The sequence below is a fragment of the Cucurbita moschata genome, unplaced genomic scaffold, assembly GCF_002738365.1.
Source record: "Cucurbita moschata cultivar Rifu unplaced genomic scaffold, Cmos_1.0 Cmo_Scf00044, whole genome shotgun sequence".
NCBI lineage: Eukaryota > Viridiplantae > Streptophyta > Magnoliopsida > Cucurbitales > Cucurbitaceae > Cucurbita > Cucurbita moschata.
Window position 1 is genome coordinate 2,237,070 of NW_019268560.1, and position 25,901 is coordinate 2,262,970.

General features: G+C 36.4%; 3 protein-coding genes across 6 annotated transcripts; 1 reads left to right on the forward strand and 2 right to left on the reverse strand.

The window, feature by feature from the left end:
- Positions 1-17: 17 nt before the first annotated feature.
- On the reverse strand, positions 18-2,064 carry LOC111434118. 2 transcript variants are annotated; one of them, XM_023071430.1, is made up of 3 exons: positions 1,668-2,064; positions 835-900; positions 18-758 (listed from the first exon to the last, which is right to left on the reverse strand). In XM_023071430.1, the coding sequence occupies exons 1-3, from the start codon at positions 1,701-1,703 to the stop codon at positions 276-278; spliced, it is 585 nt and encodes a 194-aa protein (XP_022927198.1). In that variant the 5' UTR covers positions 1,704-2,064; the 3' UTR covers positions 18-275. The 2 variants fall into 2 exon arrangements, with proteins under 2 accessions (XP_022927198.1, XP_022927197.1); XM_023071429.1 differs by having other exon boundaries at positions 1,527-2,063.
- A 908-nt stretch (positions 2,065-2,972) lies between these two features.
- LOC111434116 (putative hydrolase C777.06c) lies at positions 2,973-10,680 on the reverse strand. Of its 3 annotated transcripts, none has more exons than XR_002708900.1 (11): positions 10,323-10,680; positions 9,627-9,762; positions 8,445-8,572; positions 7,594-7,741; positions 7,397-7,502; positions 6,249-6,307; positions 5,562-5,597; positions 5,372-5,481; positions 5,056-5,117; positions 3,397-3,514; positions 2,973-3,228 (listed from the first exon to the last, which is right to left on the reverse strand). XR_002708900.1 is itself a non-coding variant. In XM_023071428.1 (10 exons), the coding sequence occupies exons 1-9, from the start codon at positions 10,514-10,516 to the stop codon at positions 5,060-5,062; spliced, it is 975 nt and encodes a 324-aa protein (XP_022927196.1). In that variant the 5' UTR covers positions 10,517-10,680; the 3' UTR covers positions 2,973-3,514; positions 5,056-5,059. The 3 variants fall into 3 exon arrangements, 1 of the variants encoding a protein (XP_022927196.1); XR_002708899.1 differs by having other exon boundaries at positions 3,332-3,514; XM_023071428.1 differs by having other exon boundaries at positions 2,973-3,514.
- An 11,046-nt stretch (positions 10,681-21,726) lies between these two features.
- Positions 21,727-25,211, forward strand: LOC111434115. The gene is made up of 7 exons (XM_023071427.1): positions 21,727-22,297; positions 22,648-23,162; positions 23,271-23,338; positions 23,495-23,548; positions 24,371-24,460; positions 24,562-24,738; positions 24,849-25,211. Exons 1-7 carry the CDS (start codon positions 21,834-21,836, stop codon positions 24,891-24,893), a joined length of 1,413 nt encoding a protein of 470 aa, XP_022927195.1. The 5' UTR covers positions 21,727-21,833; the 3' UTR covers positions 24,894-25,211.
- Positions 25,212-25,901: the final 690 nt, after the last annotated feature.

Sequence of the window (25,901 nt, forward strand, 5' to 3'; positions counted from 1 at the left end):
CCACGTCGAGAATTATTGAAAAGAGTAGTCCTACATTGACAAATTACGATGAAAATCACGAGTTTACAAGTAAGGAACACTATCTCCACTAATAAGAGATCTTTTGAATAAACCACAATAACTTAGAATCAAAAGTGGACAATATCATACCATTCTGCAGGTCGTGGTTTCTAACAACCCCAAACCAAAAGCAAAACCATGAGAGTTTATACTCAAATTGGACAATATCGTACCATTAACCTATGTACAACGAACACCGACCACAAAAAAACCTACTATTGCACCGCAACGTTTGCTCTTTTCCCCTCTTCATGATGACCCAAATCAAGAAAATCAGCCACATTTGCATCCATTACATTCACCACTTGAAACACATCATATTTAATACAAAGAGAAAAACGATCGAGATAAGGCATCATGGAGTTCAAATGATCGGAGTTCAAGATCCATGAGTAACAATAAAAGGGCGAATTCCAGACATAAAGTGACATAACAGTGGACCTATTCTGTGATTTCAAGCAAACCCCAGATATCACTCCTTCAATCTTCTGAAATCTGGACTTGAATATCGCCAAGCAAGCGTAGGACAGATCGTTCATGTCGCCGCCGGACTTTGCAGCCACTGAAATCATTGATATTACTCTGTTTCTTGAGAACTTTGCAACGCAGGACCCATCCATGGAGTCTCCCCCATAGGCTTCGAAGAAGCTGATATCAATTATGGTTGCCATGTCTGATACTTTTGTCAAGTTCTTGAGCTGAAGAACATGAATACTGATTAATAGCTGAAATAAGAACAAACCCATGAATGAAAACATGTGTATTGCAACTTACGATTGCTTCTGATAATAATTCTGTGTTTTCAATTGATCTTTTTGCCCAAATTCCACACCATATGATCTGAAATATGTACAATCAACTGTTATTTTTTAAAGATATAAATTTAGACAACTAGTTTCGAGCTAAATTGGATTGATATTTTTATATGTACACGTAGCAAGATCTTTGATTATTCATCTCAATTGATCTCGTTTGCTAGCTTTTATATATATATTTATCCAGTGAGAGATTAGAAGTTCAAATTTCTCATGCTCAACGAGAAATAGAAAGCAAAAACTGATCTAAATCTAAAAGAAAATCAATAATAATGGAGCAGGACAAGTCCACTGATAGTAGATATTGTCTTTTTTAGATTTTTTTTCCCGAAAGGTTTTAAAACTAGTTAGTTAGAAAATGGTTTTTACGCACTTAAAAAGAATGTTTCGTTCCCCTTTCTAGTGACACACCCACATCAATTGGAGAGGGGAGCTAGCACCACGTTGGCCATGAAGGGAGTGGATTGTGTAATCTCCCATCGACCAGAAAGAGGAATAAAACTTTCTTTTTAGGAGTGGAGACTTCTTTCTAGCGGATGTGTTTTAAAACCGGAAAGGAAAGGTCGAAAGGTAAAATCCAAAAAGAACAATATCCGATTCAAAGTGTAAGGAGGAAAACGAAAACAATAAAAGAAAGGGAAAGTAAAAGACCATGTTTCCATGGATGCTCTTGAGGACAGAACTCTGAATGCAACCAAGATTTGTGGTGGAGAAGGAGAATTGTTTGAGAGCTTCAACGAAATGATCCACAACAAATACCAATGGCTTGAATACAACGAAGCATATACTCACTTCTCTGTCATTAAAACCCACACACCACTCCTCCATCTCTCTTCTCCTCTCTCTCTGCTGTTCCCTTGCTGCTTTCTGAGCTTCCAAGTTACACCTTTTTTAAGAGAATTCAATGGTGGAACCAAAGCCACTTACAGAATGGGTTTAAACAAAGCTTAGCTTTCAGGTCAATGAAGACTTTTTACCTATGTTCTGGAAATGGGTGTTGGAAGTTCAACATTTGGGCTTGAAATGGTGGTGGAAATTGCGTTATTCAACGCCTTCAAATTCCAGTCAAATGGGTTGGTTGTTCCTTTCACATTGCCTTCAATTATGATCCACTCTTTATTTTAATTCAACTTCGACGTGCACGTATTGGTCCGGTTGTTTGTTTTTAAAATCAAGTTTCAACGTTTTCAAACTGAGAACACATTCATTACAATTAGAAAAATGTAGTTTTGCTTCCTTCAGTTACCACTATTTTAAGAATCAAAATATTTCAATTAAATTACAAATTTTTAAATGAGAGGTGTACCAGAAATTATCGTATGAGTCTGCTAGAATATGGTTGACAGTGTTGTGCAGTTGTATATATGAAAACGAGAGAGATTTCCACATCCTTATATGTAATGTTTCGTTCTCCCCTCTAAGCGATGTAGTATCTCACAATCCACTCTCTTGTGTATCCTTATATGCAATGTTTCGTTCTCCCCTCTAAGCGATGTAGTATCTCACAATCCACTTTCTTGTGTTTACGAGAGAGATTTCCACATCCTTATATGCAATGTTTCATTCTCCCCTCTAACCGATGTAGTATCTCACAATCCACTCTCTTGGGGGCCAGTGTCGTACATCGTCTAGTGTTTGGCTATGAAACCATTTGTAACAGATTGACCCGTTACATATCACCGTCAACCTCACAGTTTTTAAAATGTGTTTACTAGGGAAAAAGTTTCCACACCATTCTAAGGAATGTTTTGTTCCCCTCTCCAATCGATGTGGGGTCTCATAATTCACCCCCTTTGGGGCTAACGTCCTCTCTGGCACACTATGTAATTTTTGGCTCTGATACCATTTGTAACATGTCAAACCTACTTCTAGTAGGTATTGTCCACTTTAGCCCATTACGTATCATCGTCAGCCTCACAATTTTAAAACGCGTATGGCAGAGAGAGGTTTCCACACCCTTATAATCATATGTTTTGTTCTCCTCTCCAACCGATGTGAGATTTTATATCGAGCGACTATGATTTTGCAAATATAAGGGCCTCATTCAATCATTTTTTCAAATTTCCTTTACTGCCAAGGAAAATTAAAGGGATTTCAGAAAAAGTTTTGAATTTCTCACAGCTAAGTAGATTGAGTAATACGGATCGTGTTTCCTGTCTCTTGCGTACAAAACTCAGTATCTTTTCACAAGATCAAAGGAAGTCAATTTCTTAACACAAAGAACAATCAAGGCATGGAAGAAACTGCCTTTAAAGCTAGATACGTTGCCTCTAAAACTTGTACAGCTTTTCAATTTATTGAAAGTTTACAATTCTAAATCCACAACGAGCTGCTGGATTCCCACTTCAACGAACTTCAACAAAAAGAGAACAAAAAGAAGCATATAGATCACCTGATGCTGGCTAGCTGATAACGCCCAAAATAGTATGATCATTGAAGTAATGAAAAATAATAACCTTCTTAATCGCCTTGCCATTCTAATTCCATCACTCTCAATACCAAACTGTAAAATTTGCTTTACTTAAGACACAGCTATGGCTGTCAAACGTTTCCAGTATAGTTTCAAAAAGAATGAATTGTATCCTCCCAAAACACATGAGATGTATATCAATCAGGTACTGACTCGTGGTCCGTATAGCCTGCATATAAGTATTTAAGTATTTGTAACATTGGAAACCAATGCTTCAACTATGGTAAGCTTTAAACCGTACATGCAAGTCAGAACTATTTTTTTAAGAAAATTTATTTTGGAATTAGAAATTCAACTTTCATTGAAGACAGAAAGATGCTTTCGAGTGCACGAGCACCAATTTAGAACAATAATGGAGTGTTAATTGTGTATAAATACTCATCTTATCAATTGACATGCAACACAACATGATTTATGTTTCAAACTGTGATGTTAGAATATTGTATTAAAAAAATAAGTAGGATAAAATAGACTTCTATTTGGTCTCTAAGTTTCTAAACCCGACAATTTAGTCCCTAACATTTAAAAAATGGTTCTTTAGTTGAAGAACAGAAAAATGATTTGGCACTGATTAGATTCTTTTTTTTAAAAAAACCTCTCTATTTTTTCCACTTCCCTTCTTCCTCTTTTCTACTTTTTCCTTGGTGAGCCCACCATTTTGCCGAGTGCATGAAGAAGAAGAAAAGGAAGAAGATGAACTTGGATTTGGTTGGTTTTTTTAGAGTTTTCTAAGATCTAGATTTGAATAATATTATAATAGGGGGTGGGGTTGGGTACAGATTTTCCTTCGGAGTTCAAAGGTATTTGGATTTGAACTTTTTGAAGATTTTAGCCATTGCAATGCTTGTAATGAGTTCTGATTCCAGTGGGCGAAATAAGAGAGAAGATGAATGTCTTCATGGGTCTTCTTCATGAACTTGGCAGAATGGTCGTGGAAGAAGGTCAGTGAAAAAGAGAGAGAGGGAAAGAGAGAAAAGCCACATAAGCTAAAATAAAAACCTAGCCAGCAAGTTCACATGGGCTAAATAATCTTTCTGTTGTTAGTCAACTAATGGTCCAAGGACTATCAGTTTTTGAAACTTAGGACCAAATAGGAACCTATCCTCGAACTCATGGACAAAAAGATGTATTTCACCCAAATAAATAACAAGTCAATTTTCTAGCACCTCCTTCATTACTTTTCAGATTCCTAGCAGTAGGACCGTCTTGCACCATTTCTGGTGGATGTTTTGTTTCATAGGGGATGTCCTGAATAACCTTGAATAACCTTCTTGAGAATATCATTCAAATTCTTAGAGGGCATTTTATGTTTGTAAATATATAAATAGTTCAGTTTAATGGTGTGAATGCGACTAGTTTAAGAGTTGTGTCATGGAGGGATTACAGTGTTTTCTTCAAGAAAGAATGACGACGAAAATGAAAATCTTGTAGAGAATGTTTTTTTCTTCCATACTCCTAGACAGAGTTCTCTCTTCTCTGGTTTAAAACTTCAGTGTTTATTCTCCCCCTTTCTTTATCAAGCGTAAATGAAAATATCTGTAACTTCTTGTGCTTTTGCGTGTTTAATACAAAGTTTATTTGTTATCTTCTTCTTGTTGTTCTTCTTCTCTTCTTATTTTTTTTTTCTTTCTTTGGTGGGGGGTGGGGAGGTTAAGAGAATGTAAGAAGGATTTGTAACGAGACTCGGAAGTTTCAAAGGGAATAAATTACCTGTTTAAAGGCCTACAGGAATTCTTAACCCGTCGTGAGCAAGCTGCACTGGAATTCCTTCCCTGGATAAAATAAAAATGAAAAAATTGGCATCTTGAATTAGAATATACTTGGCTAAATGATGTTAAAGCATACCTCTATGATTTGGATATATATCTTCAAATACATTCGACTACTAGGCCATGATAGTAAATCCCCAACTATTTTTTCTGTTTTAACTTCCCCAGACAAAATTTGTATCTCACGTTCTCACAAATACCTAGACGTTCGTGAATTGCAATCAACTATGACAAAGATCAAGAGTTAGTTCTGTCACCTTTTGGACCAGTCAAGCAGGAAGTCGTTGTCCTTATGGTGATCAAATTCATGCGTCATTCCAATTAACATGGCTTGTTTCGGGTTTAGCCTCTTCACAGCATCCAGGGTCTGCAAAAGCTCACGTCAGTAGATCAAGCGTGCAGCAAGGAATACAAAGAAATTTAAATGCACAATAACTAGCAACAAACCTGTGGGAAGCAAAAGTGAGTGTTATGGGATCCAGTCTGCAGTCAACAAAAATCCACAATATAAGGCATAACATTTCTTTGCCAAAATACATAATCTCTTAAATATTTTTAAATGAAAAATATTGAGTCATAAAAAAAAATCATTATAAGTGTCTGCAAAAAAAAAAAAAAATAATAATAATAATAAATCTAGTTGCAGAAGCAATCGTATTTTTGGATGAGCAAAGATTGTTAAAAAATAATAACCCAATATATTAAATCTTCAAATGGAGTTTAACTATCATCTTGTTTAAATATATACACTTGCTAAGAGAACCCCAACCTCCTGCTTGCTAGTTCATTTTCAGAATTCCTTGTTATTACTGCATAAATATTACGTTATCTGAATTCTAGACACTCCATGAAACTGCTGTAGTCCTAGGATTAGAAATATGAATATGGTACATAATAACCTCGACATTTCTTTGTATCTCTTGAGACCTAGATGTTACACATGGTAGCTCTAGCCTTGACATTTCATCAATTCCTGTCTTAAGTCGAGTAGGTGGGCAACTAAATCATAGATACTAGGGAATGACGAGACTATAAAATGTCAAATAAGATTCTAAATCTTAAACTTAGGATAGACCACTTCACATATACATGATCGAAATCAAAAGCAAGGAGTCTATTTAAATGTTTACTGACCTTATACAACGTGTCCAAGATAAGAAGATCCAACTGTCCAGCTCCATTTATTGAAATAACTAGGAACCCAATATAAAAAATCAAATAAAAGCCTAGAAGTTTAACGATAGCAGCCATACAAGTTTTGACCTTCTTTAAAGTGAAAACATAATGTCATGAATAACAGGAATTTCATAAACAGAGGCTCGAGGAGTTCAAAAAGGCTCTTTAAAATTGAAATAATAATTATAAAAAGAGAAAAGAAACCACTCAATACGTTAGAACAACCTCCCATTTCTTGCAATCCAAACTTCCCCACAATTCAAAAGAACTTTCTTTTATCCTTAGAAGTTACAGACTTTCTTCTCAGACAATTAATATACGAGAACAATTTCTACACTTCCCTTTGAGAACAATGAGATCCTCGATTCTCAGTAGTCATGTATTAGGCCCCCAATACAAACCTTTTGAAACTTTCAAGTCTTGTGCCAATGTTTTGAATATTGTAGTCATTGAGTCATGTTTAATAGAATTTTAACACATATTACGTCGTGTATTATCCTTGTCCATGCAAGTAACACGTAGTCTCTACTTCATTATTTATACATGTATAAACTCCAAAAAAGAAATCATCAAATTTACTTTTGGTCATAACTAGTTTTACGAAAAATTGGAGGAAGCATGAGCAAATAAACCGACTCTGAACTAGAGTAGAATGATAAAGCATCCATAGAGGTGCAACATAGAGCTAAACATTGAAAACATTTCTGAAAAATTTTGTCCAAGCATCGAAATGCTAATCCATGAACTGAAATCATGAAAATGATTGAAAAACTGATAAAGCTTTAGAGTAACTTGCGTATTTTATCTTGAAATCTCTAACATAATAGGAAATATTCTCATATTAAATGTTCTTAAAATCTTAACTACCTAATTACCAATATCATTCTTGTGTCACAAAATACAACCATTCAGTACTTCAATAACAACAAGCTCGAGAAATAAAATTTTGAACACACAGCCTCTAGGTTAAATCCAAGAACCATTATATCTAAATAACCAACTCTTAGGGTTCGTCAAGATTAGATGCCTCAGATTAAAAACTCTTCTGGGATCTTTTGATTAGTATGAATGTGTATATACAATAAAGTTGACAGGATTATACTCACCATGTTCTGTACTTGCAGGAATTCGTGAAACGTCAGAAATATAAGCTACTCTATATTTTTCACCAAAAAGAAACCCCAGACATATATAATCTTCACCATGCATAACCTACAAATAGAAAATTACAAGTTAAATATAAGAGGGGGAAAAAAAAAAGAATGAACAAGAGACTTGTATCAATTAAGTATGTAAAACTGACAGGCAAAGGAGTAAATTGTAAGCCTGATGCAACAAAGGGCTTCTCAATGTGATCCTCGATTATCTTCCAGTCAAGCTGTGCCACTCGTCTCACTTCTTGGCCTTCTTTAAGTTTCTTCTGGACTAGGTAAGGAAACTTCACTGAAATGCTGATTCACAAAACCATTTTTTTTTTTAAATTACAAATTAGATAGAAACTCAGGTACACGTAATAATTCAAATTGAAAAAAGTTTTGGCATAGCTGTTCAAGTCCAGTATATTCTCACTAACTAATCCCTTAATCATGTATTGAAAAAACGAGCACTTGCAGTTGTTCACTTCTCACATATAACTAAGATGTTAAATCAAGAAGAACAACAATATTCAACTTCCTTTTACATTTCAGACGTCTTAATAATATAAATAAACCTTCATCATTCACACAGAGCAATGTGGTGCAGTTTTTCTGAAAAAGTTAAAATACAAAGCATGACATTGGAACCAAATCATGTTCATACTGCCTAAAAGAGTTTAATAAATCACATGGAGCACCAAAAAATATCGAAGAGAAGAAGCATCAAGTAGACTATACTCAAGTCTCAGAGGGCAACATGTGTTTATCTTCTAAAAATAAAGGTATATAGATAGATAGAAGGAAGAGAGAGGTTGTACTGACTAATTGAGCAATATAATTACATGGAACAGTGATTACAGAGAATCTCAAAGCCATGGAACATCAAGCAAGACTAAATCAAGGCACCGGAGGGTAACACACATGTTTATGCTCCAAGAACAGAAACATCCCTGGGTGTAGCAATCAGGGTATATCTTGTGAGACAAAATTAGAACAATGCAAGGACAGTTAGAACAACCTTTCCATTGAATGCTGACTGAGGTAAATTGGTGTGGGATCAATATCATTTATAGGGCTAAAAGGTTGTACTGCACGTACATCATCCAGGCCAAGAATCGCATCAGCATGTTCATGAGTCAAAATAATCTGCAGAAATACAATCTTATTCCAAGTACTCCATCTCCAACTAAAATGGTCATTTTGAATTTTAACAAGAACAAATTTTGTTTCATAGCATACAATCAAGTAAATACAGATAAAAAGGGCACCAAGATAAATTGACTGCCTTTTTCAGCGAGTAGCCACTCATATACGTATAATGGATAACCATACAAGACAAGTTATAGGCAATGATGGAAGAAGTTTGCAGCTTAAGACTAATCACCTATAAAGAAAAAACGCAACTGAGAGGGTAGATTGTCACTGCCGAATCCCTTCCTGTAGGACATAAAGAGATGCAAGCACACTGTACATCTAACTAAGTTGCTGTTAAACTAATTTCAGACATGGCTTTGGAAAATTCTATAATATTAAATTAAAATGGGGACATTATGGTATAGAGTGTTTAATGTAAAGTTGTTTGTCTCGTAGAGTATGGAAGCCCCAAGTTTCCAAGACAAAGAAATCAAGCGCCTTCTGACATATGCAGAGATGCTCTCTTGAGAGGAATGCCCATAGGCATTAGACAGCCACAAATAGCCTTAGGGTTTCTTGTATTCATATGGTGCCAAGTCAGAGAATGGGTTAACGGGATCAGAACTAACTAGTAAGTGTTCACATTACTCATGGTAATAATAATTAAAAAAAATTATAGACAATCATCAGAGGACAAAAATACTTGAAGCTTATAATAATTGTGGAAGCTTTTTGGAATGAAGCTTATAACCATGTGTGTCTAGACCGGTTTATACATATAAACTAATCTGATGAGATAACCCCCTAATCAATATTTGATGTTGAAAACTTTATATGACACTCATATTCTCAGTTGGTAGTCACTGTGGCATAAATCCACGATTCTAAAGACATCTAGAGTAATGTTTCTATACTTGCGTTCGGCCATGAGATTTCTTAAAATGAGACATACATTATAGTGACTACATTTTTATCGGCTGTCAATATCAAATCTCAGAGGAAAGCTATTCCACTCTGTCATAATAGATTTTAGACATATAAGAACAAGTGCACGAAGACAACTTACTGAATCCACTCTAGGAATCCTATGGTGAGTAAACCATCGTAGTACTTGCTCCCTAAATGTTTTCCCTACATCAATCAAAATATAATGGTGGCTGCCATCCACTTGGCAATAGTCAATGAGAAGAGACGTATTGCACCTGCAAATCAATACATCATAAATTAAACAAAGAATTAAGACCACATGCTTCCCAGGACAATGTATTGAGAAACAAAAAGTGCTGCATATGAGCAAATTTGACGTACAAATGTAGGATTGTAAAGGGGTACCACTGATCCGTTCATTTACTGATGTTAGGAAGAAAATAAGTAGAGACAGAAAGGGAAAGTGGAAGCAGTAAAACGAGTTCGGAAATCATTACATTCAAAAATATCAATTCAACCTAACTTAATCGCTGCTCCAGATTCAAGAACATACAAGTAAGCTTTCCATATGGTACATTAGGTTTTCCATAACTCCGAAAATATTAGCTCCAGATCTAAAATCATGACAATTATCAACCAGTCCACGAATAACATGCCATGACCAAACTCCATTCCTAGAATTCCATATTCAAGAGCAGCCAAACAAAGAAGGCAGACAAAGTCCTAGACGAAAAGGAGCAACGCGCGCGATCTAGAATAGTCAACTATCCCTATACTAAGACGACATACACAAGCCTTCAATTGCACTAAAGATCGCAAAACGCAGCCAGATCACCTGTAATTAGGGTTTTTCTCAGGTGGAACGGAGAGGGCCTGGGAACAGATGCGGCAAGGAGGATCAGAGGGCTGGATCAGACACATTGCATTGGGGACGGCGCTGGAACAACCAGTTCCTAAGAAGATCAGAGCCGATTGATTATGAGCAACAGTGACAGAAGCTCCATTCTGAGAGACATCGAGGTCCGCCATTTTTCCCGGTGATTCTGAGTTGTTGACGTTGGTTGGAGAAAAACGGGGGCCAGAAGAATTGAGAACGTGAAAGCGCGATGACTCCTGAGACAACAGAAGATGGAATTTATAGGGGCCGTCGTCTTGGCACGCGAAAATGGTTAACGGTCTTGGCAGTTATCAACGTCATTGGTACGGACTCTTTCGAATAAATCGCTGCAAAATGAATGAATCCAAATGGAATTAGTCACCCATTAAATCAAAGCGTTATCATTAGGGAGGGATAGTCACTCTTGAGACCACGAGATAACGATTCTGTGTCACTTATTCTAATATAGTAAACAAGTCAGTCGTATGAAATTTGCACTTCAAGAACAATATCGGCGTCTGCTCGAGCCTCGGGTCACATTTGAGAAAAATACTTCGAAAAATGTGAGTAAGGAAATACGTTGAAAATGTTATAAACTAAAAGCGAGTAGACAACAATAACTTTGATAACATATAACTCGAGTAAGACGAATTGACAACTAGTCACATTTCTTGTAGTACATTTTTTTGAGCATTTTAACCCTAGCGAGTATAGACATGACTTTGGTAACTGTTTATATATTTCATGTATTGACACAATAATAATAGTCCAAGCATGCGGTCATGGACAATACGTCCAAGCATGATCAGGACATCCGACATGTGCCCACAGATAAACATGGAATGGGGTGCTCGATAAAAGAGAGGCAAACTGAACAAGTATAAGAGATAGAAGTAAGGACCCTACGAGAGATTAGTCAAATTTCACATTTTTCGTTACAAGGTTGTACGTTGATATACGCGATGAAATCGAGCTTGAGGTTAATTTTTTTTTTTTGAAATACTTTAATTTCGAAACATTATTACAGAAATAAATAAATAAATAAATAAGCTTAATTGGGCTTAGGCCCAAAATCAAGCCTATCCCTTCACGAGAGAGGGCTCGCTTACAAGTCCATTGTTACATTTTGTATTTGTAATTTCAATTTAATGTCAAATTAACTTTTTCATTTCTTTTTAAATTTATTTTTCCCTATTAAAAGAATTGAACCTAAGAATTGCCACATTTTAATAAATATTAAACTCAAGTTTAACGTTAATTATATCTATTCAATGTGATCTATATTTTAGAAATGCATATAGGAGTGGAGACCGAGAAAGCTCCCCGTCCGCATCCCGCCACCTTATTCAAAGTAGGGTTCCACGAATTAAATAGATATCTCTAGAAGATTTTTTAACTATTAATAAAATTTAATATTATGGATCCAAAGTAAAGATACAAATACATTACAAAAAGAGAGAGAATATAGTCCAAAATATGTCGGGTCTAAAGTCGATGAATATTTGTTCTCAATGTCATTTATTCAATGCATTAGACAACATATATTATAAAAATGTGACATAATGATATCATTAGACACTAAAATAATAAATAAAAGTATGGTAGAGAATTTTTAACATATACTTTTAGTCATATCAATCATATGCATGTGGGAGCACATACATGTGTGACATGAACCCACCAATCTTTAGGTTCTCTTCCCTTTCACAAAATTTGGCTTCAAATATCCATACCCATAATTTAATGATTATTACATTATATTTATATATTTTTCCCATACTTTTTTTGTGTATCCTCCAATTATGGGGAAAAATGTAAATCTTTTTATACTTTTTAATTGAAAAACCTTTTTTACCGAGGAAATGACTAAGAAAAAGCTTAAAAGAATTTAAAGTTATATCTAATATCAACAAGGTGCAATTTTCTTTTCGGTGGCTCAATAATAAGAACTTCATAGTTAAGTGTGTTTTGCTTGGACTTATTTTAAGTTGGTGATCTCCTAGAAATTTTTCTAGGATGCAAGTGAGTAACAACAAAGGTTGCTGGAAGGGCTCAGGTTGGTCTGCGGGATAGTCTTCACTCTTAGAGGTAAGAAGTAGATAATGTGACCATTTGTAGAGGATGTGACCATGTTGCAGAGAATGCAGCGGAATGTCAGGGCCATCAGGTGCCAAATTCATATTCTGAATCCTGGGTATGGACTGTAGCAAATGGTATGAGAATGGGTACCTCTCCTAGGAAGATGTGGTTTCGAGATTAAACATTAAAATGAAGTTTGCATAATATGCTTCTTAACCCATGAGCTTGTTCCGTTGCATTTCTTGTGTTTAGACTTGCATGCTAGAGTCATTAAAGTAATCTTTCAAGCTATCTTGTACAGTGATTCAAATCACAAGTTTAGAAATAAGTTTTCTTTACTTTTAGTTTTGATATCAAGATAGTCCGTTCCAAAACTTTTCCTTGAGTTGATTCCTTATCATTTTTTGGAGGTCTGGGATAATTTAGATCTAAAAATCTTATTTACATCACTATATTGTCGAATTACATCACGAATATAAAGAGACCTCATAATCTTTATAACGTACATGAATAACTCGTCCAAAATCTTTGTCATGTCATGCTATATTCTCTCCCCCGACAACGTACATATTGAAAATGAAAAACAACATAAGAGAACGAGTTGGTGAAGCGTGAAGGTCTATAAATCGATTGCGACAAACAAAGCATCCGAGTTGGGTGATAGCAATAATGAAGAAGGATAAGAAAGATTGTAACCCTAATTTCCTCCTTCAAACACGGTGGTATGGTCTCAAGTCATCTCTAAACCAAAATTTTTTGTTGCAACCTTACAAAAGCGTGGTTAGTGAACAGTGATTATAATGTATAATTGAGCCCTTTCTTCATCATCGCATTGATACCCATCCTTTGATGTGTTTACTGTTTGGTGTGTAGAAAAGTCATAGAAGAAGATCATATGGCGGCTACAAAACTAAGAGGGATTCATAGAATTCATTATCTTAAGAGAGAATGACATGGAGTCTTGTGGGCAACCTTCAAATTTTCTCCTTTCAATCACTTTCCTAAACTTCCAAAACCCTGTTTTCTTGTAGTTCATGCGTTAGGGATAGAGCTAGTTTTCGTGTTTTGATCTCTTCGATCTTTCTCGTATATAGACTACGTATGTATATCGTATAATCTCTCTCTTTATGTTCGTGGTTTTTGTTTAGGTTGTATTATTAATCTCGACAATGAACAATCTTTGTCTTTGTTATTGTACGATTTTGTTTATTTTAAATAAATTGTTCGTGACACTAATAAATATGTGAGATTCAATATCAGTTGGAGAGGGAAACTATACATTTTATAAGGGTGTGAAAATCTCTATCTAGTAGATGCATTTTAAAATCGTGAGGCTGACGGTGATACGTAATGGGCCAAAGCGGACAATATGTGTTAGTGGTGAGTTTGGGTCGTACAAATGGTATTAGAATTAGATACCGAGCGGTGCCAGCGAGAACTCTGGCCCTCAAGGGGGGTGGATTGTGAGATCTCACATCGATTAGAGAGGGGAATTAAACATTCCTTGTAAGGGTGTGGAAACCCTCTCTAGTAGATGGGTTTTAAAACCGTGAGGCTGACAACAATATGATGGGTGGGCCCAGGGGTAGATATTGGATTGTGAGATCCCATGTTGGTTGGGGATGGGAACACCTATGTTCCTTATAAGGGTGTGGAAACCTCTCCCTAGTAGACGCGTTTTAAAACCGTGAGGCTGACAACAATACTTAATGGGTGGGGTACAGGGGTAAATATTGGATTGTGAGATCCCACGTTGGTTGGAGATGGGAACACCCATGTTCCTTATAAGGGTGTGGAAACCTCTCCCTAGTAGACGCGTTTTAAAACCGTGAGGCTGACAACAATACTTAATGGGTGGGGTACAGGGGTAAATATTGGATTGTGAGATCCCACGTTGGTTGGAGATGGGAACACCCATGTTCCTTATAAGGGTGTGGAAACCTCTCCCTAGTAGACGCGTTTTAAAACCGTGAGGCTGACAACAATACTTAATGGGTGGGGTACAGGGGTAAATATTGGATTGTGAGATCCCACGTTGGTTGGAGATGGGAACACCCATGTTCCTTATAAGGGTGTGGAAACCTCTCCCTAGTAGACGCGTTTTAAAACCGTGAGACTAACAACGATACGTAACGAGCCAAAATAGACAATATCTACTAGTGGTAGGCTTCGGCCATTACAAATGGTATTAGATCTAGACACTGAGCAGTGTGCTAGCGAAAACTCTAGACCCCAAGAGGGGTGGATTGTGAGATCTCACATAAATTGGATAGAAGAACTAAACATTCCTTATAAGGGTGTGAAAATCTCTCCTGAGTAGACATGTTTTAAGACCATGAGGTTGATGACAATACGTAATGGGCCAAAACGAACAATATCTGTAATCAGTGGGTTTGGGCCGTCACAAAAGACGTTATTACTCATAGAATGTTTGTTCTTTGCTTAACTAGCTAATTTAGTACTTTATTATACTCCCGAGAATCATCTTATCTAATCGTTGTTCAAATGTCTTAGATTCAAATACAAGTAGGAGGACACTATTCCCTTTGATAGAGTTCAATTACCAATCAATGTAAGGGTGGGATGAGTAGTCTATAAAGCATTCTATTCCCTTTGAAGCATACTCATGTTGATGTGACCATTATATGATGGTACTCTTTATAATCATCCCTTAAGACAAAAGCCAAAAAGACATGTTGTTCTTACTTGATAATCATGAGATTGTAACAAGGTTCTCAATTTATGGACTCCTATTTCATTATTCAAATTAATACATCAATCCCTAGCAAGACTATGAGCATGCACCAACTCGTTAAAAGGACTTGACTACTATGGTAAGTCGAACAATTTTGAAAAAGAAAAAGACACATTAGTAGAAGAAAACTTGAACACGTAAAAGGGTTGAAATAATTAAAGTCTATCAGACATCATCTTGTATGTGACGTCTGAGTACAGAATAGTACATGTATGTATCCAGACACATCTCAGTGAAAATAGTCTTGATGATATGATCAAAGCTTGATCGTCTTCAATTGTTTAGGGTTAGCAAGCGCACAAAGTTTTCTTCCCTCGTATTTTGTGGTTCAACTCTTGTGATGCGTTTCCTTGTTCTCACTCCCATTCCTCTAATTCCGAGGCAACCCTAATGAGAACATTGACACCCAAAATCGAGGGTTGTTAGACGAGAATTTAAACTAGAAGTTCTGGGTTTAAAGAACCCTAATTTGTATCATTCCTCCGACGAGTGTCGATCTCCTCCTTTCGTGGCTCCTCTTTTTAATCTCCTTTAGCAATCGTTTCTTATAGCTTCATAAAGATGTCCTTTTAACTCATGGAAACTTGCTTGAACATGGTAGAAAATCTTTGTTTAGATGGAGAACGAGGGAGGGAGTGAGGAGAAATTTATCTTTGCTACCTAACAGGGCAGGAAGCCTTATCCTTCCCGTGTTGAAGACTATATGAAGAAAATTTTCTCACAGGAACCTAATCCTCTCAAATTTCTTGCAAGAAAATCCTCGTCCCGATCCCTATAAAAATCAATGGAGGTAAGGACGAGGAAGCTTCGTGAACAACTCTAGTTTTATGTTCTTCCTTTCTAATGGTAATCTCTTCACCTAACACATTCAATTCCTCAAATCTGAGTTTAAAATCGTATGAAATGTCTTGTACATTGAAATCGGGTGAAAACTTGATCATTTTTCCTTATCTCATTTCTTGATGCATTGCGAACTACATCACTCACTTGTGTGGTTGACAACGATTATTTTTATATTATTATTATTATTATTATTTCGATATTATGCACACAAACATGGAGTACTTCGAGACAGCGAATTCAATAGGTACAATAAGAGGTACAATCAGGAAACCCAACAATACAATGAAGACACGTCCACATTTGTAGTGTCCAAGGAAAAGGAACATGTATATATATCCCTATAGTATGAGAGAACATGTCATTTTGTGTTGGACCTAAGTCCCATGATTTGGTTTTAAATCTAGAGACCATTTCATGCTTTAATCGTATCATTTACCAACTTTGTGCCTTTTGAATAAACCAACCTAAGATTATTTATTATTACTATTTTTTCAGATATTATCTACTTTAGCTCGTTGGTATCACCGTCAGCTTCCTAGTCTTACAACACGTTTCTTACAGAGAAGTTTTCACATCTTTATAAGGAATGTTTCGTTCCTACTTCCAACGAATGTGGCACTGAAATTATTAAAATTAATTTTTTTTGTAGCTAAAATTTGTAAACTTTTACCTTACAAAATTTAACCAAATTTATAGTTCAATATGATAAAATTGAAGTTACGGGCACGTGCGAAACTTTAACTAGAACTTAACACTGATTGAAAAAATTATTGTGAATGTAATTTGAGAAAAATGAAGAGCACGGTAAATTTCAAACAAAATAGGTTAAATTACATGTTTAGTCAGTGAACTTTTGTGTCCACTAAATTTGACACTTTAACACGTGCGAATCTTTAACTAGAACTCAACACTGACAAGATTTATTTATGATGTTCGGGTTAAGTTGGATTCAAACGTTAACAGGAACATTAGAACAAGGTTGCAGTGAACTAGGAATAAGATAGCTTAATGTAATGTAAATGAATTATATATTTCTCCGAAAAAAAATTGAAACATAATAATGATTCATATGAATCTTTGGCAAAACACGACATGGTGCATATTTGTTGTGTACAAGGTTACAAATTAGATGTCCTCTGCCTTGAAACTTCCAAGGAACTCTCTCTACTTTGGCTAACTTTTTGTGTTACAAACGCTTCAATCATCCATGTTTGAAAGGGAAATGACGTTTCAATCCACTGTTTTGATTCCCATGTCTTAGTGTAAATTCTCCTAGATTTTTAGGGTTTCTCCTAGATTTTTAGGGTTTGTTCATCATCTCAATTATTTCTAGCTAAATAATACAACTCGAGTTTACTATCTCATTTCTTATTTGGAAGAAAGGAAACAACGGAAGAATCTGGATTAGACCTAGTCGTTGGTACTCCGCGTCTTCTTGAATAATTCAATTTCACCGAGTTCATGTCCGAGACAGTGAAACAATCGTTATCATATATTTATGATGTATTTAGATTCTTTGTTTACTATTTGGATGTCGGAAAATTATTTCATATATGTTACAAAATCTTTTCGTAAATGTTTTTAGCCTTATTAATGTTAGTTTCCCCCTGATAGAACATGTTGTGTAACAGTTCAAGCCCGCCGAGCAGTGTGCCAGCGAAGACGCTGGGCCTCCAAGGAAGGTGGATTGTGAGATCCCACATCGGTTGAAAAGAGGAATGAAACATTCATTATAAGGGTGTGGAAATCACTCTCTAACAGACGCGTTTTACAACCTTAAAGTGTTTTGGGAATAAGAGTGTGGAAATCACTCTCTAACAGACGCGTTTTACAACCTTAAAGTGTTTTGGTTGTTTGTACGCTGTTCATCTTCTCAGAAATGGAGACCAAACCAATGCATTTGGGAGATTTTTTTCGTCTTGTTGCATTGTTATTGTCTTTTCAATCCAATATTCATCATATAATTCACATTTTGGATAACTCAAGAGGCCTACAACTGCATGCACAAATTTTAAGAAATGTTCAATTATTGACAAGTAAATCCTATAGTTGTTCAAACAAATAGCTAGAAGAGCTAACTATTTAGTATATGTTGTCAGCAAAACATTCTAGGACTTCAACAAACTTTTTTCCTTGTTGGGTTCGAAGTAGCGAACATTTACTTTCGATTATATTCACATTATGCATCTCGAGCATACCATAAAACGTTGATTCATGAACATAGTCATGTGATTCTTGTAGCATAAAAGGAAAAAACAGGACAATAATAGTGCCCCCAATGGCTGTACTGTTTCCCTCATTCATGAACCTACCATCAATACTCACCCATTTGGCTCATGAATTGAAAATGATACCTACAAAGTTAGGGTTTTGTGTGGGGAGTGGCCTTTTAGTATCAATTTGATGATACCCTTTATTGTTTTGAAGCTATTATTCAATTGTTTGGTTGGTGGGTTTTTAATATTTTGCCTCTTTTCTATATGCATTGAGAATTTGGTGTGCCTTTGTGGATTTGGACTCAATTCGTTTATAGCGCTCTATGTCCAAAGAGTGAATTCAGTATACTTTATCCTCGCTCACGTTCTTTTTAGGATTGAGCCACCAAAAAGGACTTTTAATTCTTTTAAACCTTTCTTAGTCATCCTATCTTCAGGATCACTGTATGGTCTCAGTTTATTCATGTACTCTTCTTTTACTCGAATATCACAACTGTAGCTACTGAATTCTCTAGTGCATAAACGACAACGTGGATTCACGATGGGCTTACCGTTTTCTATGGTTACAAAAACATGTTTTTGCATGGGGATGAATGCTCAAATAATGGGAAATAGGAGTTTGAGGGGCTTAAGCCAAGGATTGGCAATAATGAAATAGTTTCCATTTTTGTTTGTGTGAATAATGAAAGTGGGTTATGTGTTAAAGGGAAACTAAAGCTTTAGATGCCAATCAATAATGTTAAAAAGATTAGAATTGTCTCCACTTAAGGTATCAACCTCACCTTCCCACTTGCAATATACCTAACCCTTTTTCTTTCCCCATTCTTCATTCATTTCTTCAAACACAACCATGATGATCCCCTTCCTCCTTCCCTACTTGTATAAGAAAGGGACATCACATTCATTATTGGGAAAAATCAAACTCGACCAAATAGAATCGTAGTTAAATTCAAGAATCGAAACGGTAACGTGATACTCGAGTAAAGAAGGAGTATAGAAATGAACTGAGATCATATTCGAATGAAAGTGATACTAAGAATTGGAATTTACTACTTATACCAACAAGGTGCACCGACTCAATCATACAAACTGTAGGAATACTCTTCACTGTTAGAAGCAAGGAGTAAGTAATGTGACTGTTTCGTAGGGCATGTTAGGCACACTGTGTCGAATTCTGGATTAGGGTATTATAAGTGATTGTCGTGTTCTCGTTCTTTTAAGATTAGAGATTCAAATTTCTTGATCGAGCGGATAATATCATAATTCTTTTTTCGTGGAAATAAAAATGGAAGATATTTTTGCATGGGAATTGAAGTAATGAAGAAAGAAAAGAAAAAAAATCTAAGAGATATTGAGTTAGTGTGGGTTTTTCCAAATAGGTAATGACATGTGTATGAATGCATTTGGCTAAAAGGCTTTGAGTTTGGCAAGTACCACTCTGTCCTTTCCTGCCTTAAGTTGACTTCGATCAAACTCTTTCGTTCACTTCCTTGTCACTCAACTTTATATTCCCATCTAATTCCTTTTAATCAAATTGCTTTTCATGTTTCATGTTTCGTTCAAGTCGAGGTCGAGGTTCAGGTTGAGGCCACCGCTACCAGATATTATCTTCTTTGAGCTTTCCCTCCAAATTTTTAAAACACGTCTCGTAAGGACAGCTTTCCACACCCTCATAAAAAATGTTTTGTTCCCTTTTTCGACAGATGCGATTTCACAATCCACCCCTCTTCGGGCTCAGCATCATATCACTCCCTGTCTGACTCTAATACTATTTATAACAGCCAAATCCCATCATTAGCCGATATTGTTCTTTTTGTGCTTTTCATCACCGAGTTCCCTCAAGTTTTTTTGAAGCGCGCCTGCTGGGGAGAGGTTTTTCACACTCTTGTAAAGAATGCTTTGTTCCCCTCTCCAACCGATGTGAGATCTCACAATACACTCCTTTGAGGCCTAGCGTCCTCGTTGACACTCGTTCCTCTCTCCATAGAATTCCGTTTCATAATCATTAATGATTTTTTAAACCTAAACTTAAAAATACTATTTCCATGTATAAAATTTTATTTTGTTTTGTTTTGTTATCCATTTTCTACTCTTTTTTTTTTAATTTTTTTTTAAGACTAAGATTCAAGCGTTTCTTTAAGGATAATAGCACCTTGTTTTTGTCTATTTAAACATTATTGAAAACGTGTAATCATTTCCCAAAAGTTAAATCGTCACCTTCCCAACACTTCCTTTTCTATGGTTTTTTCCAATGATTTCAACCAAAAAGTTAGCATGTTCAAAAAAAAATTTATAACACCCGAATAAAAAGAAAGTACATGAATAAACTAAGACCACATCCGAATGAGAACGATTTTGATATTAGGATGGTTAAGAAAAGTTCAAAGAAATCGAAAGTCATTATTTATACCAATAAGGTACACCTTCATTTTCTTGTTTGAGTGATATTTTAGGAAGTTTCCTAGGATGCATGTGTGTAGGGGATAAAATAGGTTGAAATGACTAACGTTGATTTGTGATAATAATCTTCACTCTTAGAAACAGTGAGTAAATAATGTAACTATGTCACAAGGGATGTACGCAGATGTTTGTGCAGATTGAATGTTTTTTTTTTTTTCTATCATTAAAAAATAAAAATACTGTGTAAATACAATTTGCTGTTTTTAAAAATTATTTAATGAATTAGAAATTGACATATTTACTTTAAAAAAAAAATTACAAAAGCTTATTTGCCTCCAATGATCCGACAATCCTACAATAAGTTATCTCACTAAAAAATTTTACCATCTTATTAGAAAATTAAGTTTTCTTTTATAATTATATTTTTGTGTAATGTCGTGGGCCCCAGATAACTAGGCTCCTCCTCCAGCTGGCCAACGCGTGTGCTGCTGACGTGGGCCCCAGATAACACGTCTTCTTTTCAGCACTTTTTTTTTAAAGATTTTTAATAATACTTTCAAATTCTTATAAAAAAAATCTCAGTTTAAATAAATTGAAAAATATTTTTACAATAATTATATTTTATTTATAAAAAAATACTATCTTTTAGCTTTCAAAATATTTAAGTTTTGGTGTCGTTAATACTCTTAATTCTTTTAAAAATAAATTAATTTTTTTAAATATATTATTTTCGTTAGTATTAGAAGTATTCATAAACTTTCAATGATTTTCGTCACTAATTTTTTTTTTAACTTTAAATTATGTTAAAGATTTTGAGAAAGAACCTTAAAACTAGTTATAATCTTTGTCCCAAAAAAAGAAAACAAAGGATATTACAAATATTATTTTTAAATTAAAAAGAAAAAGGTTTGAATATTTATAAAAATAATAAATAAACAAACAAATCATTTTTATTTTATTTTATTTATTTATTTATTTAAAAAAAAGTGACAGTAAAAAGTAGTTAACAGCTTTTTCCACTTTAGCCCACATTGTTGGATAAATATACATGAAGGCAGAGCTTCCATTTATTTTCATGGTGTTTTGCCACTGCCACTACCACCACCGCCGCCGCCGCCACCACCACTACCACCTTATATTTCTTCATTCTCTTTTTCCTCAGAATCTCGCCGGGAAATGGACCATTGCTGGCGAGTCCGTTTTGGAATTCCACAGTTTCGTTCCCGGAGATCGGAACACGAAACCATGGCCAAACCTACATGTTCTCGGGCTGCAACTTTCGACGCCGATGACTTCTCCGATGTCTTCGGCGGTCCGCCGCGGACCATCCTCTTCAGGCAATTTTCCGACACGTTTGAGGGTAAAGACTCCACTTCCTTCTATGAAGAAGTATTCCAATCCCCCGAGTTAGTTTCTCAGCCGCAGAAGGGCGGCCGGAGCTTGCCGGCCTTCAGAATCCCTATTAAAGAGGATAGGTTTTATCGCTTTATTTTTGGATCGGAAGACGGCCGACAATCGAGAGATAGGTCAGAGCCGAACTCCAAGGAATTCACCAGATCGAACTCGTCTTCCGTATCCAGCCCCTTTCGGCCGATCATCGGAGATGACGTGGCATTCCCTTCGTCGTCTTCAAATCTCAGGTTGGTTGTGTTCTGGAGAAAGTGAGGGGGCCTAAACCCTATTTTGGATTATTCGATTGGACATGTATGCTCTTAAGGCTTAGGTCATTTTTCATTTGTTGTTTGATATCGTTTGGCTGTTTTATGGGCATAACTGAGAAAGAATTGATAATCAATATAGGTTTTGATTCATAGCAGTAACCAATTTTGTTTTATTGATGACTTTGCATAGACATTAATGATAAATCTTGAATGGTTTTCATTACAAATGTCTGTAAATTGATGCTGTTTTGAAGCGTGATTTGACCAGCATTGTCTAGCACTTGGTTTAACGTTGTTCATTGTTCCTTAATTTAATTTGATTGGAATAGGCCAAGCAATGCCCCAACAAAGTGGAGCTCATACAGAACCATGTTCAAGGAACAAGAAATGCCTCAGTTTCCACCTGATCTTTTGCCCCATATCGATAACCCGTATGTGGAAAATGAACATTATGATAGTTACAGAAGCTCGGGCCATGTGTTCGGAGTACCCGTGTCATCCCCAGAAACCATTAGTCTGGAACCAAATTCATTTAGAAGCATCAAGATCTGTGTGGATGATTTGGAACAAAACTCCCCATCATCTGCTGGTTCTTCACACTGTGAGGATCCAGTTGACTATAGTGGAATTTACTGTAATGTTTTACCAGAAGACGACGAGGACGACGAAGATGCTATGAGTTCTTATGTCATTGAGATAACTTCCATCAATAGAGAAGAATATAGAGAAGAAGTTTCCATTGATGAAGCAATTGCTTGGGCTAAATCAAAGTATCAAAGTCCTGTGTCTGAGACAGATTTGAGTGGTAGACAACAAGAAAGTGAGCAATCTGGGGAAGAAGAAGGTAAACTTCAGTAACAGCTCATGTATTTCCATGCAGGACCTGTTTTATATGAATGTATAAACTCAATAGTGAAAGTTCTAACAGTAGTGGCCTCTTTTTGTTTTGCAGGAAGACCTGTTTCATTTGAATCTTCAGGTCAGCAGTTGAATGGAAATGGATTGTCACAGCCCGCAGAGGTAACGTTCATACTGTTGATCTAATCTAAATATTGATGAGAAAACATTCTGGATTATGCTTGGAAGAATCTGTGCATTGAGTTCATTAAAGTTTTCTTGTGATTGTGTACTAAGTAAGGTGCTTTGCCTAACTGGTTGCTCTTGTTTCTGCCTCAGACACACCAGAGAGATGTAAAAGTTGAAGAAGGAAAGCCACGGGTTGACATTGATGTAAGTAACTGTCACAAGGCTTCATATTTGTAAGCAGGGCATCATTTCATTTTCACTCTAGGATAGTTTCATTTCCACTATGGGATATTTTCCTAATTGATTGTGTGAGATCCCACATCGGTTGGAGAGGGGAACGGAGCATTCTTTATAAGGGTGTGTGAACCTCTCCGTAGGAGACGCGTTTTAAAAACCTTGAGGTGAAGCCCGAAAAGGAAAGCCCAAAGAGGACAATATCTGCTAGTGGTGGGCTTGAGCTGTTACAAATGGTATCAGAGCCAGACACGGAGCGGTATGTCTGCGAGGACGATGAGGCTCGAAGGGGGTGGACACCGGGTAGTGTACTAGCGAGGATGGTGAGCCCGGAAGGGGGTGGGCGGTGTGCCAGCGAGGACACTAAGCCCCGAAGGCGGGTGGATTGTGAGATCCACATCGATTGGAGAGAGGAATGAGTGCCAGCGAGGAAGCTGGGCCTGAAGGGGGTGGATTGCAAGATCCCACATCGGTTTAACCCTAGCAAACGTGTTTTAAAAACCTTGAGGGGAAACCCGAAAGAAAAAGCCCAAAGAAGACAATATCTGCTAGCGGTGGGCTTGGGCTGTTACACATTGGTTCCTAGTGGCAGAAAAATTTCATCATGTACAAGGGACAAGACTTGAAATGGGTTAATTTAATTTCAGGACTAAGTATTTATTTGGCTACCTACATGGTGGATGGAAGTAATACAATCCTCTATATCATGAAACTTAGGCATGTTGCTCATGTTCTTTCTTACTAAGGAACAAGTTTTTGATCTCTGTTTATTCTCCTAATGTCAAATTACAGAAAGAATTGGAAGGATTAGATGAGAAAATAAAGTTATGGTCAGCTGGCAAGGAGACCAACATCCGCTTGCTACTTTCTACGCTTCATTACGTAAGTTCTTCAGTATTGAATAACATCGTTCACATCTCCCTCCTCTTCATGTTATAGCCTTTGATCTAACAACATGCAGCCATTGTGTGGGATTAATACAGATATTGTGGTCAAGTAGTGGGTGGTCTCCAATATCCTTGACAAACCTGATTGGAGGCTCACAAATGAAGAAGGCTTATCAAAAAGCAAGATTGTGTCTCCACCCAGACAAGCTGCAGCAAAGAGGAGCGACAATGCTGCAAAAATATGTTGCGGAGAAGGCTTTTACCATCCTTCAGGTAACTTTTTGTTCATGCAACATAATTAATGGCTATCCTATGTAATCACGAACTTGAAATCAAACACCAGATCAATAGTTTTGATTTTGTTTGTCACTGTTCTTTAATAGGAAGCGTGGGCTGTATATATATCACAAGATGTTTTCCTCAACTAGAGCCTAATTTGAGTGTGAAGCTCAAGAAAGTAGCAGCAAATCTGGAACATTCACAAGGTGATACTCATTTTGCATTAAGAATTCGAGAGTGGACCTGATTATGTATTAAGAAAGTTGTGTCTAAAACAGAAAATCAGGTAAACTCCGGCCTGTTCTGTATGTAAGATATGTCTGCATATATGTGTAGTGTATGTGTAGACTTGTATTTCATTGTGCAGCTACATTCTAAAGATGATTGCTGAACACTTGCGCTTTGCATATGTACAAACACATTTCGATAGATTTATATAAATAGATGTTCAGACTCATGTTCTGTCCTTGTTATGGAGAAGTTATGAGATCTCACATCGATTGGAGAGAGGAACGAGTGCTAGTGTGGGCTGCGAAGGAGGGTGGACTGTAAGATCCCACATTGGTTGGAGAGGGGAACGAAACATTCTTTATAAGAGTGTGGAAACCTCTCCCTAGCAGACACGTTTTAAAAACATTGAGAGGAAACTCGAAAGAGAAAGCCCAAAGAGGACAAATGGTATCAGAGCCAGACACCGGGTGGTGTGCCAGCAAGGACGTTGAGCCCCGAAGGGGGTGGATACCAAACGGTGTGTCAACAAGGACACTAGGTCCCGAAGAGGGGTGGACACCAAGTGGTGTGCCAATGAGGACACTAGGCCCTAAAGGCAGGTGGATTGTGAGATCTCACATCGATTGGAGAGAGAGAAACGAAACATTCTTTATAAGGGTGTAAAAGTCTCTCCCTAGTGTTCCCTAGCAGACGCGTTTTAAAAACCTTGAAGGGAAATCCGAAAGGAAAAGCTCAAAGAGAACAATATCTACTAGCAGTGGGCTTAGACCGTTATAGTTCTTCGTAGCTAAACAGAATCAAGAGGCCTCTGTTATTGCCATCTTGTGAACTAGTGATTTTTTGCATGCACAAACCTGAATTAAAGGGGGCAAAGACAGGAATTCATACAGAAAATTTGACCATTGAGGAGCTGAAGTGAGTTTCAT

What these genes read in the sequence shown, in the direction of transcription:
- LOC111434116 (XM_023071428.1), bottom strand. Translation starts at nt 10,516, where the DNA reads ATGGCGGACCTCGATGTCTCTCAGAATGGAGCTTCTGTCACTGTTGCT. An exon ending in TACAATTTACTCCTTTGCCT is followed by an intron (nt 7,503 to 7,593) that starts GTCAGTTTTACA and finishes TTCTATTTGTAG; the next exon opens with GTTATGCATGGTGAAGATTA. An exon ending in CTCACTTTTGCTTCCCACAG is followed by an intron (nt 5,482 to 5,561) that starts GTTTGTTGCTAG and finishes GAGCTTTTGCAG; the next exon opens with ACCCTGGATGCTGTGAAGAG.
- LOC111434118 (XM_023071429.1), bottom strand. Translation starts at nt 1,703, where the DNA reads ATGGAGGAGTGGTGTGTGGGTTTTAATGACAGAGAAGTGAGTATATGC. An exon ending in AGAGCATCCATGGAAACATG is followed by an intron (nt 901 to 1,526) that starts GTCTTTTACTTT and finishes TACATATTTCAG; the next exon opens with ATCATATGGTGTGGAATTTG. An exon ending in AATTATTATCAGAAGCAATC is followed by an intron (nt 759 to 834) that starts GTAAGTTGCAAT and finishes CATGTTCTTCAG; the next exon opens with CTCAAGAACTTGACAAAAGT.
- LOC111434115 (XM_023071427.1), top strand. Translation starts at nt 21,834, where the DNA reads ATGGACCATTGCTGGCGAGTCCGTTTTGGAATTCCACAGTTTCGTTCC. An exon ending in GATTGTCACAGCCCGCAGAG is followed by an intron (nt 23,339 to 23,494) that starts GTAACGTTCATA and finishes TTTCTGCCTCAG; the next exon opens with ACACACCAGAGAGATGTAAA. An exon ending in TACTTTCTACGCTTCATTAC is followed by an intron (nt 24,461 to 24,561) that starts GTAAGTTCTTCA and finishes GGATTAATACAG; the next exon opens with ATATTGTGGTCAAGTAGTGG.